Source organism: Mytilus galloprovincialis, chromosome 11 (assembly GCF_965363235.1).
Source record: "Mytilus galloprovincialis chromosome 11, xbMytGall1.hap1.1, whole genome shotgun sequence".
NCBI lineage: Eukaryota > Metazoa > Mollusca > Bivalvia > Mytilida > Mytilidae > Mytilus > Mytilus galloprovincialis.
Genome location: NC_134848.1, coordinates 2,536,446 through 2,560,438, shown reverse-complemented (window position 1 = coordinate 2,560,438; position 23,993 = coordinate 2,536,446). Strand labels below are relative to the sequence as shown.

General features: G+C 29.0%; 2 protein-coding genes and 1 long non-coding RNA gene across 3 annotated transcripts in view; 2 read left to right on the top strand and 1 right to left on the bottom strand.

The window, feature by feature from the left end:
* Nucleotides 1-23,993, top strand: part of LOC143051566 (uncharacterized) — a 425,778-nt gene that overhangs the window by 44,631 nt on the left and 357,154 nt on the right. The gene's annotated exons all lie outside the window — the stretch shown is intronic.
* LOC143051550 (uncharacterized) overlaps nucleotides 1-23,993 on the bottom strand; it is a 576,970-nt gene that overhangs the window by 284,198 nt on the left and 268,779 nt on the right. The gene's annotated exons all lie outside the window — the stretch shown is intronic.
* The window catches only part of LOC143051961 (uncharacterized), a 353,125-nt gene that overhangs the window by 220,607 nt on the left and 108,525 nt on the right, over nucleotides 1-23,993 (top strand). The window contains exons 7-8 of the mRNA XM_076224938.1: nucleotides 5,296-5,394; nucleotides 6,159-6,260. Of these exons, the coding sequence (XP_076081053.1) occupies nucleotides 5,296-5,394; nucleotides 6,159-6,260 (201 nt within the window). The remainder of the gene's footprint in view (nucleotides 1-5,295; nucleotides 5,395-6,158; nucleotides 6,261-23,993) is intronic.

Below are 23,993 nucleotides of genomic sequence, written 5' to 3'. Positions count from 1 at the left end.
GGACAGGCGCAAAAATGCGGCGGGGTGAAACATGTTTGTGAGACCTCAACCCTCCCCCTATACCTCTAACCAATGTAGAAAAGTAAACGCATAACAATACACACATTAAAATTCAGTTCAAGAGAAGTCTGATGTCAGAAGATGTAACCAAAGAAAATAAACAAAATGCCAATAATACATAAATAACAACAGACTACTAGCAGTTAACTGACATGCCAGCTCCAGACTTCAATTAAACTGACTGAAAGATTATGATTTCATCATATGAACATCAGGCACAATCCTTCCCGTTAGGGGTTTAGTATCATACCATCATAACATATATGAGAAGAACATAACCTGTGTCGCATTTACCACTCTTGTACTGAACATGACGTGACACCTGATCATACCACTTTCATTTACCACTCTTGTACTGAACATGACATGTAACACCTGATCATTCCACTTTTATTTACCACTCTTGTACTGAACATGACATGTGCCACCTGATCATACAACATGCATTACGACTCTTGTTCTGAACATGACATGTGCTACCTGATCATACAACTTTCATTTACCACTGTTGTACTGAACATGACATGTGACACCTGATTATACAACATGCTTTACCACTCTTGTACTGAACATGACATGTGACACCTGATCAGACAACTTTCATATACCACTCTTGTACTGAACATGACATAACACCAGATCATATCACATACATTTACCTCTCCTGTACTGAACAAGACCTGTGACAACTGATCATACAACCTGCATTTACTACTCGTGTACTGGACATGACATGTGACACCTGATTATACAACATACATTTACCACTCCTGTACTGAACATGACATGTGACCCCTGATTATACAACACTCATTTACCACTCCTGTACTGAACATGACATGTGGCACCATTGCTATATTACCCTTACACTCACCACAAACATACACCATTGCTATATTACCCTTATACTCAGCACAAACATACACCATTGCTATATTACTCTTATACTCAGCACAAACATACACCATTGCTATATTACCCTTATACTCAGCACAAACATACACCATTGCTAGATTACCGTTATACTCACCAAAAACATACACCATTGCTATATTGCCCTTATACTCACCACACGCACACACCATTGCTATATTACCCTAATATACTCAGCACAAACATACACCATTGCTATATTACCCTTATACTCACCACAAACATACATTATTGCTATATTACTCTTATACTCACCACAAACATACACCATTACTATATTGCCCTTATACTCACCACACACATACACCATTGCTATATTACCGTTATACTCACCAAAAATATACACCATTGCTATATTACCCTTACACTCAGCACAAACATGTACCTTTGCTATATTACCCTTATACTCACCACAAACATACACCATTGCTATATTACCCTTATACTCACCACAAACATACACCATTGCTATATTACCCTTATACTCACCACAAACATACACCATTGCTATATTACCCTTATACTCACCACAAACATGTACCTTTGCTATATTACCCTTATACTCACCACAAACATACACCATTGCTATATTACCCTTAAACTCACCACAAACATACACCATTGCTATATTACCCTTAAACTCACCACAAACATACACCATTGCTATATTATCCTTATACTCAACACAATCATTGCTCTATTACATTTTAATATACTCACCACAAACACACACCATTGCTATATTACCCTTATACACAACAACTCATAAGATATGAAGCAGCCAACATTTTACACGGAAATACCACTAAATATTTTCTAAGCTTTGATCATTATTTTGAATTTACACAAAATGATGTTGTTAATCAGACAGGTTTAATGGACCACGCATTATTGTTAGAATTATATAAAGTGGGGTCTCATTTTATTCGTAACACAGAACTGAATCAGATAGTAAAGGTTTTATTTTGTTTCTTGACGAAAAATTATTTTGTAAACATTTGATTTTAATGAGAAGTTAATGAAAACAAATTGTGTTAACATATTTGGTAAGATAATGTTAATTCTACAGATCTAATGTAAAACATCTTTTAAAAATAACAAATACTTGACAGAATTATATAAAGTGGGGTCTCATTTTTCTTGTCTCTTCGTACTGAATCAGAACATATAACTCATTTTAATGTTTCTTGAAAAAAGTTGTTTTTCAAACTTTGATCATTCTACGTAATCATTGTTAATCAGACAGATTTAATGGACAACAAATATTTGTTAGAATTATATAAACCGGGGTCTCATTTTATTCGTAACACAGAACTGAATCAGATAGTAAAGGTTTTATTTTGTTTCCTGATGAAAAATTATTTCGTAAACATCTGATTTTAATGAGAAGTTGATGAGAACAAACTGTGTTAACTTCTTTAGTTAGATAATGTTAATTCTACAGATCTAATGTAAAACATCTTTTAAAAATAACAAATACTTGACAGAATTATTTAAAGTGGGGTCTTATTTTTCTTGTCTCTTCGTACTGAATCAGAAAATATAACTCGTTTTAATGTTTTTTGAAAAAAGTTTTTTTTTGTAACCTGACAGTTCTGATGGAAGTTCTGACATCTCACAATAAAATCTATTGTTTATTTGTTGTTTATGTAGAATATAAATACAAGTGTGACTGGTCATTTTATTCAGTTTTGACCACTGATTCATGTGATATATATTTTGTTTATTACACAACATTGTCCAGTTTATGACACAAGTTTTGTTGTCTGTTATATGTTGATATTACAGTATGGACAGACACCATTAATGTTGGCGGCTGAGTACGGACACCTGCAGATAGTGACTTTCCTAGTCACTCAGGGAAGTCAGTTAGAAGCCATAGACACCAGGGTAATGATAGATATAATGACCTTACTATGACCAAACATCACTTTATACAGAATCTACACAAAATCATGTTGTTTTAAAATCAGACAGATTTAATGGACAACAAATATTTGTTAGAATTATATAAAGTGGGGTCTCATTTTATTCGTAACACAGAATTGAATCAGATAGTTAAGGTTTTATTTTGTTTCTTGACAAAAAATTATTTTGTAAACATCTGATTTTAATGAGAAGTTGATGAGAATAAGTTGTGTTAACATCTTTAGTCAGATAATGTTTATTCTACAGATCTAATGTAAAACGTCTTTTAAAAATAACAAATACTTGACAGAATTATATAAAGTGGGGTCTTATTTTTCTCGTCTCTTCGTACTGAATTAGAAAATATTACTCGTTTTAATGTTTCTTGAAATTTTTTTTTTTTTTACTTTGATCATTCTTCGTAATCATTATTAATCAGACAGGTTGATGGACAACAAATATTTGATAGAATTATATAAAGTGGGGTCTCATTTTAATTGTCTTGTCCAGCTGAGTCCATTGATATAAATATTGTTTATGTTTCTAGAAAAAAGTTTTTCTTTTTAACCTGACAGTTCTGATGGAAGTTCTGACATCTCACAATAAAACATGTTGTTTATTTGTTGTTTATGTAGAATATAAATACAAGTGTGACTGGTCATTTTATTCAGTTTTGATCACTGATTCATGTGATATATATTTTGTTTATATTTATTACACAACATTGTCCAGTTTATGACACAAGTTTTGATGTCTGTTATATGTTGATATTACAGGTTGGAAGGACACCATTAATGTGTGCGGCTGAGGGAGGACACCTGGAGGTATTGACTTTCCTAGTCACTCAGGGAAGTCAGTTAGAGGCTACAGACTCGGTAATGATAGATATAATCACCTTACTCTGACTAAACACCATTTTATACAGAATCTACACAAAATCATGTTGTTAATCAGACAGGTTTAATGGACAACACATATTTGTTAGAATTATATAAAGTGAGGTCTTGTTTTATTCGTAACACGGAACTGAATCAGATAGTAAAGGTTTTATTTTGTTTCCTGACAAAAAATTATTTTGTAAACATCAGATTTTAATGAGAAGTTGAGAACGAGTTGTGTTAACATCTTTAGTTAGATAATATTAATTCTATAGATTTAATGTAAAACATCTGTTAAAAATAACAAATACTTGACAGAATTATATAAAGTGGGGTCTTATTTTTCTTGTCTCTTCGTACTGAATCAGAAAATATAACTCGTTTTAATGTTTTTTGAAAAAAGTTTTTTTTTTTAACCTGACAGTTCTGATGGAAGTTCTGACATCTCACAATAAAACATGTAGTTTATTTGTTGTTTATGTAGAATATAAATACAAGTGTGACTGGTCATTTTATTCAGTTTTGACCACTGATTCATGTGATATATATTTTGTTTATATTTGTTACACAACATTGTCCAGTTAATGACACAAGTTTTGATGTCTGTTATATGTTGATATTACAGGAGGGATGGACACTATTAATGTTGGCGGCTGTGTTCGGACACCTGAAGGTAGTGACTTTCCTAGTCACTCAGGGAAGTCAGTTAGAGGCTAGAGACTCGGTAATGATAGATATAATCACCTTACTCTGACAAAACATCACTTTATACAGAATCTTCACAAAATCATGTTGTTAATCAGACAGGTTTAATGGACAACAAATATTTGTTAGAATTATATAAAGTGGGGTCTCATTTTATTCGTAACAAAGAACTGAATCAGAGGGTAAAGGTTTAATTTTGTTTCTTGACGAAAAATTATTTTGTAAACATCTGATTTTAATCAGAAGTTAAAGAGAACAAGTTGTGTTAACATCTTTAGTCTGATAAAGTTAATTCTACAGATTTAATGTAAAACATCTTTTAAAAATAACAAATATTTGACAGAATTATATAAAGTGGGGTCTTATTTTTCTTGTCTCTTCGTACTGAATCAGAAAATATAACTCGTTTTAATGTTTCTTGAAAAAAGTAATTTTTTTAAACTTTTGATGATTCTACGTAATCATTGTTAATCAGACAGATTTAATGGACAACAAATATTTGTTAGAATTATATAAAGTGGGGTCTCATTTTAATTGTCTTGTCCAGCTGAGTCCATTGATATAAATATTGTTTATGTTTCTAGAAAAAAGTTTTTTTTTAACCTGACAGTTCTGATGGAAGTTCTGACATCTCACAATAAAACATGTTGTTTATTTGTTGTTTATGTAGAATATAAATAAAAGTGTGACTGGTCATTTTATTCAGTTTTGACCACTGATTTATGTGATATATATTTTGTTTATATTTATTACACAACATTGTCCAGTTTATGACACAAGTTTTGATGTCTGTTATATGTTGATATTACAGAGAGGAAGGACACCATTAATGTTGGCGGCTTGGAGAGGACACCTGGAGGTGGTGACTTTCCTAGTCAGTCACGGCAGTCAGTTAGAAGCTACATCCAGGGTAGTGATAGATATAATCACCTTACTATGACCAAACACAACTTTATACAGAATCTACACAAAATCATGTTGTTAAATAGACAGGTTTAATGGACAACAAATATTTGTTAGAAATATATAAAGTGGGGTCTCATTTTATTCGTAACACAGAACTGAATCAGATAGTAAAGGTTTTATTTTGTTTCGTGACGAAAAATTATTTTGTAAACATCTGATTTTAATGAGAAGTTGATGAGAACAAGTTCTGTTAGTTTCTTTAGTTAGATAATGTTAATTCTTCAGATCTAATGTAAAACATCTTTTAAAAATAACAAATACATGACAGAATTATATAAAGTGGGGTCTCATTTTTCTTGTCACTTCGTACTGAATCAGAAAATATTACTCGTTTTCATGTTTCTTGAAAAAAGTTTTGTTTTCAACTTTGACCATGCTACTGAATCAACATAAAATCATATTGTTAATCATTCATGTTAAATGGACAACAAATACTTGTGAGACTTATATAAAGTGAGGGTTGCTATTATTTGACTTATTACACTTATATAATTAAGAGTATTATTTTTGTTTACCTTTTTTTGTTTCACTGAATCAGAAAAAGTGAATTTATATCTTAATCTACCAATTAATAGTTTATACACAAATATAATTGGATATTTTCTTACCCGATGTTATATTTCTTACATTTGGTAAATTGTTTGACTCCTCTCATGATTTTTTTTTATCACACACCATTAACATGTTTATATTTTTATCTTGTTATAGGATGGAAAAACAGCTTTACATTATGCTGCTCAGTTTGGACGGATTGATGTAACAAAATTGTTAACAGATCAAGGATGCAGTCCTTGGGTGAAAACAAAAGAGGTAACATACAGTTTTATTCTTATTAGATAGATAGATATTTTATTCTCTAAAAACTAAATACAAGTCAACAGAGAAAGTACAATTACAATATAAATACAAATACAATAGTTGAGAGTAAACAGCTGCAGATAAAATATAATAAAGTACAACTTTTAAGTTCATTATGAAATACCTGTATAATAAACAGGTTAAACTAAATATGAAGAAGTCAATCTGTGCTTAACTTTTACATGGAGGGAAAAACCTTTTTATTAATACACTTAATGAATGATACCAACAGTTTTCTTAAGGAGGCTCGCGGGTATAAGATTTTCAGAAAAAAATTTAACAATAATTTTTCATTACAAATTTCATTTATTACCTTAAGTAGTTATTACTTTATCATTATGGTACAAGAATCATTCCAAAAAATCAATTCATGTTGGCCTCAGGTGACTTTAAAAATGTAGATATCATTTGAAAAGTTCCAAATTATCTCCCTTTTGTGCAAAAATGCCATTTTTGGCATTAAAATTGAAATATCTTTTTTAACTCATTGGTGACCTATATTTTTAGCTCACCTGGCCTTTCAAGTGAGCTTTTCTCATCACTTGTCGTCCTTCGTTGTCGTTAACTTTTACAAAAATCTTCTCCTCTGAAACTACTGGGCCAAATTAAACCAAACTTGACCACAATCATCATTGGGGTATCTAGTTTAAAAAATGTGTCCGGTGACCCGGCCAACCATCCAAGATGGCCGCCATGGCTAAAAATAGAAAAATAGAAGATAGGGGAAAAATGCAGTTTTTGGCTTATAACTCAAAAACCAAAGCATTTAGAGCAAATCTGACATGGGGTAGAATTGTTAAACAGGTGAAGATCTATCTGCCCTGATATTTTCAGATGAATCGGATAACCCGTTGTTGGGTTGCTGCCCCTGAATTGATAATTTTAAGGAAATTTTGCTGTTTTTGGTTATTATCTTGAATATTGTATACTTTATATTTGTTGTTGGTTAAGGTTCACTGTTCTTTATGTCAAGTATAAATAAAACTATTCTGCATTGTATACTTTATATTTGTTGTTGGTTTAGGTTCACTGTTCTTTATGTCAAGTATAAATAAGACCATTCTGCATTGTATACTTTATATTTGTTGTTGGTTAAGGTTCACTGGTCTTTATGTCAAGTATAAATAAGACCATTCTGCATTGTATACTTTATATTTGTTGTTGGTTAAGGTTCACTGGTCTTTATGTCAAGTATAAATAAAACTATTCTGCATTGTATACTTTATATTTGTTGTCGGTTAAGGTTCACTGGTCTTTATGTCAAGTATAAATAAGACTATTCTGCATTGTATACTTTATATTTGTTGTTGGTTAAGGTTCACTGTTCTTTATGTCAAGTATAAATAAGACCATTCTGCATTGTATACTTTATATTTGTTGTTGGTTTAGGTTCACTGGTCTTTATGTCAAGTATAAATAAGACTATTCTGCATTGTATACTTTATATTTGTTGTTGGTTTAGATTCACTGGTCTTTATGTCAAGTATAAATAAGACTAGTCTGCATTGTATACTTTATATTTGTTGTTGGTTAAGGTTCACTGTTCTTTATGTCAAGTATAAATAAGACTATTCTGCATTGTATACTTTATATTTGTTGTTGGTTTAGGTTCACTGGTCTTTATGTCAAGTATAAATAAGACTATTCTGCATTGTATACTTTATATTTGTTGTTGGTTAAGGTTCACTGGTCTCTATGTGAAGTATAAATAAGACTATTCTGCATTGTATACTTTATATTTGTTGTTGGTTAAGGTTCACTGGTCTTTATGTCAAGTATAAATAAGACTATTCTGCATTGTATACTTTATATTTGTTGTTGGTTAAGGTTCACTGTTCTTTATGTCAAGTATAAATAAGACCGTTCTGCATTGTATACTTTATATTTGTTGTTGGTTAAGGTTCCCTGTTCTTTATGTCAAGTATAAATAGGACTATTCTGCATTGTATACTTTATATTTGTTGTTGGTTAAGGTTTACTGTTCTTTATGTCAAGTATAAATAAGACTATTCTGCATTGTATACTTTATATTTGTTGTTGGTTTAGGTTTACTGGTCTTTATGTCAAGTATAAATAAGACTATTCTGCATTGTATACTTTATATTTGTTGTTGATTTAGGTTCACTGTTCTTTATGTCAAGTATAAATAAGACTATTTTCATTGTATACTTTATATTTGTTGTTGGTTAAGGTTTACTGTTCTTTATGTCAAGTATAAATAAGACTATTCTGCATTGTATACTTTATATTTGTTGTTGGTTAAGGTTCACTGGTCTTTATGTCAAGTATAAATAAGACTATTCTGCATTGTATACTTTATATTTGTTGTTGGTTTAGGTTTACTGTTCTTTATGTCAAGTATAAATCAGACTATTCTGCATTGTATACTTTATATTTGTTGTTGGTTTAGGTTTACTGTTCTTTATGTCAAGTATAAATAAGACTATTCTGCATTGTATACTTTATATTTGTTGTTGGTTTAGGTTCACTGGTCTTTATGTCAAGTATAAATAAGACTATTCTGCATTGTATACTTTATATGTGTTGTTGGTTTAGGTTTACTGTTCTTTATGTCAAGTATAAATAAGACTATTCTGCATTGTATACTTTATATTTGTTGTTGGTTTAGGTTCACTGTTCTCTATGTCAAGTATAAATAAGACTATTCTGCATTGTATACTTTATATTTGTTGTTTGTTTAGGTTCACTGGTCTTTATGTCAAGTATAAATAAGACTATTCTGCATTGTATACTTTATATTTGTTGTTGGTTTAGGTTCACTGGTCTTTATGTCAAGTATAAATAAGACTATTCTGCATTGTATACTTTATATTTGTTGTTGGTTAAGGTTCCCTGGTCTTTATGTCAAGTATAAATAAGACTATTCTGCATTGTATACTTTATATTTGTTGTTGGTTTAGGTTTACTGGTCTTTATGTCAAGTATAAATAAGACTATTCTGCATTGTATACTTTATATTTGTTGTTGGTTTAGGTTTACTGGTCTCTATGTCAAGTATAAATAAGACTATTCTGCATTGTATACTTTATATTTGTTGTTGGTTAAGGTTCACTGGTCTTTATGTCAAGTATAAATAAGACTATTCTGCATTGTATACTTTATATTTGTTGTTGGTTAAGGTTCACTGTTCTTTATGTCAAGTATAAATAAGACCATTCTGCATTGTATACTTTATATTTGTTGTTGGTTAAGGTTCCCTGTTCTTTATGTCAAGTATAAATAGGACTATTCTGCATTGTATACTTTATATTTGTTGTTGGTTAAGATTTACTGTTCTTTATGTCAAGTATAAATCAGACTATTCTGCATTGTATACTTTATATTTGTTGTTGGTTTAGGTTTACTGGTCTTTATGTCAAGTATAAATAAGACTATTCTGCATTGTATACTTTATATTTGTTGTTGATTTAGGTTCACTGTTCTTTATGTCAAGTATAAATAAGACTATTTTCATTGTATACTTTATATTTGTTGTTGGTTAAGATTTACTGTTCTTTATGTCAAGTATAAATAAGACTATTCTGCATTGTATACTTTATATTTGTTGTTGGTTAAGGTTCACTGGTCTTTATGTCAAGTATAAATAAGACTATTCTGCATTGTATACTTTATATTTGTTGTTGGTTTAGGTTTACTGTTCTTTATGTCAAGTATAAATCAGACTATTCTGCATTGTATACTTTATATTTGTTGTTGGTTTAGGTTTACTGTTCTTTATGTCAAGTATAAATCAGACTATTCTGCATTGTATACTTTATATTTGTTGTTGGTTAAGGTTCACTGGTCTTTATGTCAAGTGTAAATAAGACCATTCTGCATTGTATACTTTATATTTGTTGTTGGTTAAGGTTCACTGTTCTTTATGTCAAGCATAAATAAGACCATTCTGCATTGTATACTTTATATTTGTTGTTGGTTAAGGTTTACTGGTCTCTATGTCAAGTATAAATAAGACTATTCTGCATTGTATACTTTATATTTGTTGTTGGTTAAGGTTCACTGGTCTTTATGTCAAGTATAAATAAGACTATTCTGCATTGTATACTTTATATTTGTTGTTGGTTAAGGTTCACTGTTCTTTATGTCAAGTATAAATAAGACCATTCTGCATTGTATACTTTATATTTGTTGTTGGTTAAGGTTCCCTGTTCTTTATGTCAAGTATAAATAGGACTATTCTGCATTGTATACTTTATATTTGTTGTTGGTTAAGATTTACTGTTCTTTATGTCAAGTATAAATAAGACTATTCTGCATTGTATACTTTATATTTGTTGTTGGTTAAGGTTCACTGTTCTTTATGTCAAGTATAAATAAGACCATTCTGCATTGTATACTTTATATTTGTTGTTGGTTAAGGTTCCCTGTTCTTTATGTCAAGTATAAATAGGACTATTCTGCATTGTATACTTTATATTTGTTGTTGGTTAAGATTTACTGTTCTTTATGTCAAGTATAAATCAGACTATTCTGCATTGTATACTTTATATTTGTTGTTGGTTTAGGTTTACTGGTCTTTATGTCAAGTATAAATAAGACTATTCTGCATTGTATACTTTATATTTGTTGTTGATTTAGGTTCACTGTTCTTTATGTCAAGTATAAATAAGACTATTTTCATTGTATACTTTATATTTGTTGTTGGTTAAGATTTACTGTTCTTTATGTCAAGTATAAATAAGACTATTCTGCATTGTATACTTTATATTTGTTGTTGGTTAAGGTTCACTGGTCTTTATGTCAAGTATAAATAAGACTATTCTGCATTGTATACTTTATATTTGTTGTTGGTTTAGGTTTACTGTTCTTTATGTCAAGTATAAATCAGACTATTCTGCATTGTATACTTTATATTTGTTGTTGGTTTAGGTTTACTGTTCTTTATGTCAAGTATAAATCAGACTATTCTGCATTGTATACTTTATATTTGTTGTTGGTTAAGGTTCACTGGTCTTTATGTCAAGTGTAAATAAGACCATTCTGCATTGTATACTTTATATTTGTTGTTGGTTAAGGTTCACTGTTCTTTATGTCAAGTATAAATAAGACTATTCTGCATTGTATACTTTATATTTGTTGTTGGTTTAGGTTTACTGGTCTTTATGTCAAGTATAAATAAGACTATTCTGCATTGTATACTTTATATTTGTTGTTGGTTTAGGTTTACTGGTCTCTATGTCAAGTATAAATAAGACTATTCTGCATTGTATACTTTATATTTGTTGTTGGTTAAGGTTCACTGGTCTTTATGTCAAGTATAAATAAGACTATTCTGCATTGTATACTTTATATTTGTTGTTGGTTAAGGTTCACTGTTCTTTATGTCAAGTATAAATAAGACCATTCTGCATTGTATACTTTATATTTGTTGTTGGTTAAGGTTCCCTGTTCTTTATGTCAAGTATAAATAGGACTATTCTGCATTGTATACTTTATATTTGTTGTTGGTTAAGATTTACTGTTCTTTATGTCAAGTATAAATCAGACTATTCTGCATTGTATACTTTATATTTGTTGTTGGTTTAGGTTTACTGGTCTTTATGTCAAGTATAAATAAGACTATTCTGCATTGTATACTTTATATTTGTTGTTGATTTAGGTTCACTGTTCTTTATGTCAAGTATAAATAAGACTATTTTCATTGTATACTTTATATTTGTTGTTGGTTAAGATTTACTGTTCTTTATGTCAAGTATAAATAAGACTATTCTGCATTGTATACTTTATATTTGTTGTTGGTTAAGGTTCACTGGTCTTTATGTCAAGTATAAATAAGACTATTCTGCATTGTATACTTTATATTTGTTGTTGGTTTAGGTTTACTGTTCTTTATGTCAAGTATAAATCAGACTATTCTGCATTGTATACTTTATATTTGTTGTTGGTTTAGGTTTACTGTTCTTTATGTCAAGTATAAATCAGACTATTCTGCATTGTATACTTTATATTTGTTGTTGGTTAAGGTTCACTGGTCTTTATGTCAAGTGTAAATAAGACCATTCTGCATTGTATACTTTATATTTGTTGTTGGTTAAGGTTCACTGTTCTTTATGTCAAGCATAAATAAGACCATTCTGCATTGTATACTTTATATTTGTTGTTGGTTAAGGTTTACTGTTCTTTATGTCAAGTATAAATAAGACTATTCTGCATTGTATACTTTATATTTGTTGTTGGTTTAGGTTTACTGGTCTTTATGTCAAGTATAAATAAGACTATTCTGCATTGTATACTTTATATTTGTTGTTGGTTTAGGTTCACTGTACTTTATGTTAAGTATAAATAAGACTATTCTGCATTGTATACTTTATATTTGTTGTTGGTTAAGGTTTACTGTTCTTTATGTCAAGTATAAATCAGACTATTCTGCATTGTATACTTTATATTTGTTGTTGGTTAAGGTTCACTGGTCTTTATGTCAAGTATAAATAAGACTATTCTGCATTGTATACTTTATATTTGTTGTTGGTTAAGGTTCACTGTTCTTTAAGTCAAGTATAAATAAGACTATTCTGCATTGTATACTTTATATTTGTTGTTGGTGTAGGTTTACTGGTCTCTATGTCAAGTATAAATAAGACTATTCTGCATTGTATACTTTATATTTGTTGTTGGTTTAGGTTCACTGGTCTTTATGTCAAGTATAAATAAGACTATTCTGCATTGTATACTTTATATTTGTTGTTGGTTAAGGTTCACTGGTCTTTATGTCAAGTATAAATAGGACTATTCTGCATTGTATACTTTATTTTTGTTGTTAGTTAAGGTTCACTGGTCTTTATGTCAAGTATAAATAAGACTATTCTGCATTGTATACTTTATATTTGTTGTTGGTTTAGGTTTACTGGTCTTTATGTCAAGTATAAATAAGACTATTCTGCATTGTATACTTTATATTTGTTGTTGGTTTAGGTTCCCTGTTCTTTATGTCAAGTATAAATAAGACTATTCTGCATTGTATACTTTATATTTGTTGTTGGTTTAGGTTCACTGGTCTTTATGTCAAGTATAAATAAGACTATTCTGCATTGTATACTTTATATTTGTTGTTGGTTAAGGTTCACTGGTCTTTATGTCAAGTATAAATAAGCATATTCTGCATTGTATACTTTATATTTGTTGTTGGTTTAGGTTTACTGGTCTTTATGTCAAGTATAAATAAGACTATTCTGCATTGTATACTTTATATTTGTTGTTGGTTAAGGTTCACTGGTCTTTATGTCAAGTATAAATCAGACTATTCTGCATTGTATACTTTATATTTGTTGTTGGTTTAGGTTTACTGGTCTTTATGTCAAGTATAAATAAGACTATTCTGCATTGTATACTTTATATTTGTTGTTGGTTTAGGTTTACTGGTCTTTATGTTAAGTATAAATAAGACCATTATGCATTGTATACTTTATATTTGTTGTTGGTTAAGGTTCACTGGTCTTTATGTCAAGTATAAATAAGACTATTCTGCATTGTATACTTTATATTTGTTGTTGGTTTAGGTTTACTGGTGTTTATGTCAAGTATAAATAAGACTATTCTGCATTGTATACTTTATATTTGTTGTTGGTTAAGGTTCACTGGTCTTTATGTCAAGTATAAATAAGCATATTCTGCATTGTATACTTTATATGTGTTGTTGGTTTAGGTTTACTGTTCTTTATGTCAAGTATAAATAAGACTATTCTGCATTGTATACTTTATATTTGTTGTTGGTTTAGGTTCACTGTTCTCTATGTCAAGTATAAATAAGACTATTCTGCATTGTATACTTTATATTTGTTGTTTGTTTAGGTTCACTGGTCTTTATGTCAAGTATAAATAAGACTATTCTGCATTGTATACTTTATATTTGTTGTTGGTTTAGGTTCACTGGTCTTTATGTCAAGTATAAATAAGACTATTCTGCATTGTATACTTTATATTTGTTGTTGGTTAAGGTTCCCTGGTCTTTATGTCAAGTATAAATAAGACTATTCTGCATTGTATACTTTATATTTGTTGTTGGTTTAGGTTTACTGGTCTTTATGTCAAGTATAAATAAGACTATTCTGCATTGTATACTTTATATTTGTTGTTGGTTTAGGTTTACTGGTCTCTATGTCAAGTATAAATAAGACTATTCTGCATTGTATACTTTATATTTGTTGTTGGTTAAGGTTCACTGGTCTTTATGTCAAGTATAAATAAGACTATTCTGCATTGTATACTTTATATTTGTTGTTGGTTAAGGTTCACTGTTCTTTATGTCAAGTATAAATAAGACCATTCTGCATTGTATACTTTATATTTGTTGTTGGTTAAGGTTCCCTGTTCTTTATGTCAAGTATAAATAGGACTATTCTGCATTGTATACTTTATATTTGTTGTTGGTTAAGATTTACTGTTCTTTATGTCAAGTATAAATCAGACTATTCTGCATTGTATACTTTATATTTGTTGTTGGTTTAGGTTTACTGGTCTTTATGTCAAGTATAAATAAGACTATTCTGCATTGTATACTTTATATTTGTTGTTGATTTAGGTTCACTGTTCTTTATGTCAAGTATAAATAAGACTATTTTCATTGTATACTTTATATTTGTTGTTGGTTAAGATTTACTGTTCTTTATGTCAAGTATAAATAAGACTATTCTGCATTGTATACTTTATATTTGTTGTTGGTTAAGGTTCACTGGTCTTTATGTCAAGTATAAATAAGACTATTCTGCATTGTATACTTTATATTTGTTGTTGGTTTAGGTTTACTGTTCTTTATGTCAAGTATAAATCAGACTATTCTGCATTGTATACTTTATATTTGTTGTTGGTTTAGGTTTACTGTTCTTTATGTCAAGTATAAATCAGACTATTCTGCATCGTATACTTTATATTTGTTGTTGGTTAAGGTTCACTGGTCTTTATGTCAAGTGTAAATAAGACCATTCTGCATTGTATACTTTATATTTGTTGTTGGTTAAGGTTCACTGTTCTTTATGTCAAGCATAAATAAGACCATTCTGCATTGTATACTTTATATTTGTTGTTGGTTAAGGTTTACTGTTCTTTATGTCAAGTATAAATAAGACTATTCTGCATTGTATACTTTATATTTGTTGTTGGTTTAGGTTTACTGGTCTTTATGTCAAGTATAAATAAGACTATTCTGCATTGTATACTTTATATTTGTTGTTGGTTTAGGTTCACTGTACTTTATGTTAAGTATAAATAAGACTATTCTGCATTGTATACTTTATATTTGTTGTTGGTTAAGGTTTACTGTTCTTTATGTCAAGTATAAATCAGACTATTCTGCATTGTATACTTTATATTTGTTGTTGGTTAAGGTTCACTGGTCTTTATGTCAAGTATAAATAAGACTATTCTGCATTGTATACTTTATATTTGTTGTTGGTTAAGGTTCACTGTTCTTTAAGTCAAGTATAAATAAGACTATTCTGCATTGTATACTTTATATTTGTTGTTGGTGTAGGTTTACTGGTCTCTATGTCAAGTATAAATAAGACTATTCTGCATTGTATACTTTATATTTGTTGTTGGTTTAGGTTCACTGGTCTTTATGTCAAGTATAAATAAGACTATTCTGCATTGTATACTTTATATTTGTTGTTGGTTAAGGTTCACTGGTCTTTATGTCAAGTATAAATAGGACTATTCTGCATTGTATACTTTATTTTTGTTGTTAGTTAAGGTTCACTGGTCTTTATGTCAAGTATAAATAAGACTATTCTGCATTGTATACTTTATATTTGTTGTTGGTTTAGGTTTACTGGTCTTTATGTCAAGTATAAATAAGACTATTCTGCATTGTATACTTTATATTTGTTGTTGGTTTAGGTTCCCTGTTCTTTATGTCAAGTATAAATAAGACTATTCTGCATTGTATACTTTATATTTGTTGTTGGTTTAGGTTCACTGGTCTTTATGTCAAGTATAAATAAGACTATTCTGCATTGTATACTTTATATTTGTTGTTGGTTAAGGTTCACTGGTCTTTATGTCAAGTATAAATAAGCATATTCTGCATTGTATACTTTATATTTGTTGTTGGTTTAGGTTTACTGGTCTTTATGTCAAGTATAAATAAGACTATTCTGCATTGTATACTTTATATTTGTTGTTGGTTAAGGTTCACTGGTCTTTATGTCAAGTATAAATCAGACTATTCTGCATTGTATACTTTATATTTGTTGTTGGTTTAGGTTTACTGGTCTTTATGTCAAGTATAAATAAGACTATTCTGCATTGTATACTTTATATTTGTTGTTGGTTTAGGTTTACTGGTCTTTATGTTAAGTATAAATAAGACCATTATGCATTGTATACTTTATATTTGTTGTTGGTTAAGGTTCACTGGTCTTTATGTCAAGTATAAATAAGACTATTCTGCATTGTATACTTTATATTTGTTGTTGGTTTAGGTTTACTGGTGTTTATGTCAAGTATAAATAAGACTATTCTGCATTGTATACTTTATATTTGTTGTTGGTTAAGGTTCACTGGTCTTTATGTCAAGTATAAATAAGCATATTCTGCATTGTATACTTTATATTTGTTGTTGGTTTAGGTTTACTGGTCTTTATGTCAAGTATAAATAAGACTATTCTGCATTGTATACTTTATATTTGTTGTTGGTTAAGGTTCACTGGTCTTTATGTCAAGTGTAAATAAGACCATTCTGCATTGTATACTTTATATTTGTTGTTGGTTAAGGTTCACTGTTCTTTATGTCAAGCATAAATAAGACCATTCTGCATTGTATACTTTATATTTGTTGTTGGTTAAGGTTTACTGTTCTTTATGTCAAGTATAAATAAGACTATTCTGCATTGTATACTTTATATTTGTTGTTGGTTTAGGTTTACTGGTCTTTATGTCAAGTATAAATAAGACTATTCTGCATTGTATACTTTATATTTGTTGTTGGTTTAGGTTCACTGTACTTTATGTTAAGTATAAATAAGACTATTCTGCATTGTATACTTTATATTTGTTGTTGGTTAAGGTTTACTGTTCTTTATGTCAAGTATAAATCAGACTATTCTGCATTGTATACTTTATATTTGTTGTTGGTTAAGGTTCACTGGTCTTTATGTCAAGTATAAATAAGACTATTCTGCATTGTATACTTTATATTTGTTGTTGGTTAAGGTTCACTGTTCTTTAAGTCAAGTATAAATAAGACTATTCTGCATTGTATACTTTATATTTGTTGTTGGTGTAGGTTTACTGGTCTCTATGTCAAGTATAAATAAGACTATTCTGCATTGTATACTTTATATTTGTTGTTGGTTTAGGTTCACTGGTCTTTATGTCAAGTATAAATAAGACTATTCTGCATTGTATACTTTATATTTGTTGTTGGTTAAGGTTCACTGGTCTTTATGTCAAGTATAAATAGGACTATTCTGCATTGTATACTTTATTTTTGTTGTTAGTTAAGGTTCACTGGTCTTTATGTCAAGTATAAATAAGACTATTCTGCATTGTATACTTTATATTTGTTGTTGGTTTAGGTTTACTGGTCTTTATGTCAAGTATAAATAAGACTATTCTGCATTGTATACTTTATATTTGTTGTTGGTTTAGGTTCCCTGTTCTTTATGTCAAGTATAAATAAGACTATTCTGCATTGTATACTTTATATTTGTTGTTGGTTTAGGTTCACTGGTCTTTATGTCAAGTATAAATAAGACTATTCTGCATTGTATACTTTATATTTGTTGTTGGTTAAGGTTCACTGGTCTTTATGTCAAGTATAAATAAGCATATTCTGCATTGTATACTTTATATTTGTTGTTGGTTTAGGTTTACTGGTCTTTATGTCAAGTATAAATAAGACTATTCTGCATTGTATACTTTATATTTGTTGTTGGTTAAGGTTCACTGGTCTTTATGTCAAGTATAAATCAGACTATTCTGCATTGTATACTTTATATTTGTTGTTGGTTTAGGTTTACTGGTCTTTATGTCAAGTATAAATAAGACTATTCTGCATTGTATACTTTATATTTGTTGTTGGTTTAGGTTTACTGGTCTTTATGTTAAGTATAAATAAGACCATTATGCATTGTATACTTTATATTTGTTGTTGGTTAAGGTTCACTGGTCTTTATGTCAAGTATAAATAAGACTATTCTGCATTGTATACTTTATATTTGTTGTTGGTTTAGGTTTACTGGTGTTTATGTCAAGTATAAATAAGACTATTCTGCATTGTATACTTTATATTTGTTGTTGGTTAAGGTTCACTGGTCTTTATGTCAAGTATAAATAAGCATATTCTGCATTGTATACTTTATATTTGTTGTTGGTTTAGGTTTACTGGTCTTTATGTCAAGTATAAATAAGACTATTCTGCATTGTATACTTTATATTTGTTGTTGGTTTAGGTTTACTGGTCTTTATGTCAAGTATAAATAAGACCATTATGCATTGTATACTTTATATTTGTTGTTGGTTAAGGTTCACTGGTCTTTATGTCAAGTATAAATAAGACTAGTCTGCATTGTATACTTTATATTTGTTGTTGGTTAAGGTTTACTGGTCTTTATGTCAAGTATAAATAAGACTATTCTGCATTGTATACTTTATATTTGTTGTTGGTTTAGGTTCACTGGTCTTTATGTCAAGTATAAATAAGACTATTCTGCATTGTATACTTTATATTTGTTGTTGGTTTAGGTTTACTGTTCTTTATGTCAAGTATAAATAAGACTATTCTGCATTGTATACTTTATATTTGTTGTTGGTTTAGGTTCACTGTTCTCTATGTCAAGTATAAATAAGACTATTCTGCATTGTATACTTTATATTTGTTGTTGGTTTAGGTTCACTGGTCTTTATGTCAAGTATAAATAAGACTATTCTGCATTGTATACTTTATATTTGTTGTTGGTTAAGGTTCACTGGTCTTTATGTCAAGTATAAATAAGCATATTCTGCATTGTATACTTTATATTTGTTGTTGGTTTAGGTTTACTGGTATTTATGTCAAGTATAAATAAGACTATTCTGCATTGTATACTTTATATTTGTTGTTGGTTAAGGTTCCCTGGTCTTTATGTCAAGTATAAATCAGACTATTCTGCATTGTATACTTTATATTTGTTGTTGGTTTAGGTTCACTGGTCTTTATGTCAAGTATAAATAAGACTATTCTGCATTGTATACTTTATATTTGTTGTTGGTTAAGGTTTACTGGTCTTTATGTCAAGTATAAATAAGACTATTCTGCATTGTATACTTTATATTTGTTGTTGGTTTAGGTTTACTGTTCTTTATGTCAAGTATAAATAAGACTATTCTGCATTGTATACTTTATATTTGTTGTTGGTTAAGGTTTACTGGTCTTTATGTCAAGTATAAATAAGACTATTCTGCATTGTATACTTTATATTTGTTGTTGGTTTAGGTTCACTGGTCTTTATGTCAAGTATAAATAAGACTATTCTGCATTGTATACTTTATATTTGTTGTTGGTTAAGGTTCCCTGTTCTTTATGTCAAGTATAAATAGGACTATTCTGCATTGTATACTTTATATTTGTTGTTGGTTAAGGTTTACTGTTCTTTATGTCAAGTATAAATAAGACTATTCTGCATTGTATACTTTATATTTGTTGTTGGTTTAGGTTTACTGGTCTTTATGTCAAGTATAAATAAGACTATTCTGCATTGTATACTTTATATTTGTTGTTGATTTAGGTTCACTGTTCTTTATGTCAAGTATAAATAAGACTATTTTCATTGTATACTTTATATTTGTTGTTGGTTAAGGTTTACTGTTCTTTATGTCAAGTATAAATAAGACTATTCTGCATTGTATACTTTATATTTGTTGTTGGTTAAGGTTCACTGGTCTTTATGTCAAGTATAAATAAGACTATTCTGCATTGTATACTTTATATTTGTTGTTGGTTTAGGTTTACTGGTCTCTATGTCAAGTATAAATAAGACTATTCTGCATTGTATACTTTATATTTGTTGTTGGTTAAGGTTCACTGGTCTTTATGTCAAGTATAAATAAGACTATTCTGCATTGTATACTTTATATTTGTTGTTGGTTAAGGTTCACTGTTCTTTATGTCAAGTATAAATAAGACCATTCTGCATTGCATACTTTATATTTGTTGTTGGTTAAGGTTCCCTGTTCTTTATGTCAAGTATAAATAGGACTATTCTGCATTGTATACTTTATATTTGTTGTTGGTTAAGGTTTACTGTTCTTTATGTCAAGTATAAATAAGACTATTCTGCATTGTATACTTTATATTTGTTGTTGGTTTAGGTTTACTGGTCTTTATGTCAAGTATAAATAAGACTATTCTGCATTGTATACTTTATATTTGTTGTTGATTTAGGTTCACTGTTCTTTATGTCAAGTATAAATAAGACTATTTTCATTGTATACTTTATATTTGTTGTTGGTTAAGGTTTACTGTTCTTTATGTCAAGTATAAATAAGACTATTCTGCATTGTATACTTTATATTTGTTGTTGGTTAAGGTTCACTGGTCTTTATGTCAAGTATAAATAAGACTATTCTGCATTGTATACTTTATATTTGTTGTTGGTTTAGGTTTACTGTTCTTTATGTCAAGTATAAATTAGACTATTCTGCATTGTATACTTTATATTTGTTGTTGGTTTAGGTTTACTGTTCTTTATGTCAAGTATAAATAAGACTATTCTGCATTGTATACTTTATATTTGTTGTTGGTTAAAGTTGACTGTTCTTTATGTCAAGTATAAATAAGACTATTCTGCATTGTATACTTTATATTTGTTGTTGGTTAAGGTTCACTGGTTTTTATGTCAAGTGTAAATAAGACCATTCTGCAGTGTATACTTTATATTTGTTGTTGGTTAAGGTTCACTGTTCTTTATGTCAAGTATAAATAAGACTATTCTGCATTGTATACTTTATATTTGTTGTTGGTTTAGGTTTACTGGTCTTTATGTCAAGTATAAATAAGACTATTCTGCATTGTATACTTTATATTTGTTGTTGATTTAGGTTCACTGTTCTTTATGTCAAGTATAAATAAGACTATTCTGCATTGTATACTTTATATTTGTTGTTGGTTTAGGTTTACTGGTCTTTATGTCAAGTATAAATCAGACTATTCTGCATTGTATACTTTATATTTGTTGTTGGTTTAGGTTCACTGTACTTTATGTCAAGTATAAATAAGACTATTCTGCATTGTATACTTTATATTTGTTGTTGGTTAAGGTTTACTGTTCTTTATGTCAAGTATAAATCAGACTATTCTGTATTGTATACTTTATATTTGTTGTTGGTTAAGGTTCACTGGTCTTTATGTCAAGTATAAATAAGACTATTCTGCATTGTATACTTTATATTTGTTGTTGGTTAAGGTTCACTGGTCTTTATGTCAAGTATAAATAAGCATATTCTGCATTGTATACTTTATATTTGTTGTTGGTTTAGGTTTACTGGTATTTATGTCAAGTATAAATAAGACTATTCTGCATTGTATACTTTATATTTGTTGTTGGTTAAGGTTCCCTGGTCTTTATGTCAAGTATAAATCAGACTATTCTGCATTGTATACTTTATATTTGTTGTTGGTTAAGGTTCACTGTTCTTTATGTCAAGTATAAATAAGACCATTCTGCATTGTATACTTTATATTTGTTGTTGGTTTAGGTTCACTGGTCTTTATGTCAAGTATAAATAAGACCATTCTGCATTGTATACTTTATATTTGTTGTTGGTTAAGGTTTACTGTTCTTTATGTCAAGTATAAATAAGACTATTCTGCATTGTATACTTTATATTTGTTGTTGGTTAAGGTTCACTGGTCTTTATGTCAAGTATAAATAAGACTATTCTGCATTGTATACTTTATATTTGTTGTTGGTTTAGATTCACTGGTCTTTATGTCAAGTATAAATAAGACTAGTCTGCATTGTATACTTTATATTTGTTGTTGGTTAAGGTTCACTGTTCTTTATGTCAAGTATAAATAAGACTATTCTGCATTGTATACTTTATATTTGTTGTTGGTTTAGGTTCACTGGTCTTTATGTCAAGTATAAATAAGACTATTCTGCATTGTATACTTTATATTTGTTGTTGGTTAAGGTTCACTGGTCTCTATGTCAAGTATAAATAAGACTATTCTGCATTGTATACTTTATATTTGTTGTTGGTTAAGGTTCACTGGTCTTTATGTCAAGTATAAATAAGACTATTCTGCATTGTATACTTTATATTTGTTGTTGGTTTAGATTCACTGGTCTTTATGTCAAGTATAAATAAGACTAGTCTGCATTGTATACTTTATATTTGTTGTTGGTTAAGGTTCACTGTTCTTTATGTCAAGTATAAATAAGACTATTCTGCATTGTATACTTTATATTTGTTGTTGGTTTAGGTTCACTGGTCTTTATGTCAAGTATAAATAAGACTATTCTGCATTGTATACTTTATATTTGTTGTTGGTTAAGGTTCACTGGTCTCTATGTCAAGTATAAATAAGACTATTCTGCATTGTATACTTTATATTTGTTGTTGGTTAAGGTTCACTGGTCTTTATGTCAAGTATAAATAAGACTATTCTGCATTGTATACTTTATATTTGTTGTTGGTTAAGGTTCACTGTTCTTTATGTCAAGTATAAATAAGACCATTCTGCATTGTATACTTTATATTTGTTGTTGGTTAAGGTTCCCTGTTCTTTATGTCAAGTATAAATAGGACTATTCTGCATTGTATACTTTATATTTGTTGTTGGTTAAGGTTTACTGTTCTTTATGTCAAGTATAAATAAGACTATTCTGCATTGTATACTTTATATTTGTTGTTGGTTTAGGTTTACTGGTCTTTATGTCAAGTATAAATAAGACTATTCTGCATTGTATACTTTATATTTGTTGTTGATTTAGGTTCACTGTTCTTTATGTCAAGTATAAATAAGACTATTTTCATTGTATACTTTATATTTGTTGTTGGTTAAGGTTTACTGTTCTTTATGTCAAGTATAAATAAGACTATTCTGCATTGTATACTTTATATTTGTTGTTGGTTAAGGTTCACTGGTCTTTATGTCAAGTATAAATAAGACTATTCTGCATTGTATACTTTATATTTGTTGTTGGTTTAGATTCACTGGTCTTTATGTCAAGTATAAATAAGACTAGTCTGCATTGTATACTTTATATTTGTTGTTGGTTAAGGTTCACTGTTCTTTATGTCAAGTATAAATAAGACTATTCTGCATTGTATACTTTATATTTGTTGTTGGTTTAGGTTCACTGGTCTTTATGTCAAGTATAAATAAGACTATTCTGCATTGTATACTTTATATTTGTTGTTGGTTAAGGTTCACTGGTCTCTATGTCAAGTATAAATAAGACTATTCTGCATTGTATACTTTATATTTGTTGTTGGTTAAGGTTCACTGGTCTTTATGTCAAGTATAAATAAGACTATTCTGCATTGTATACTTTATATTTGTTGTTGGTTAAGGTTCACTGTTCTTTAAGTCAAGTATAAATAAGACTATTCTGCATTGTATACTTTATATTTGTTGTTGGTGTAGGTTTACTGGTCTCTATGTCAAGTATAAATAAGACTATTCTGCATTGTATACTTTATATTTGTTGTTGGTTAAGGTTCACTGGTCTTTATGTCAAGTAT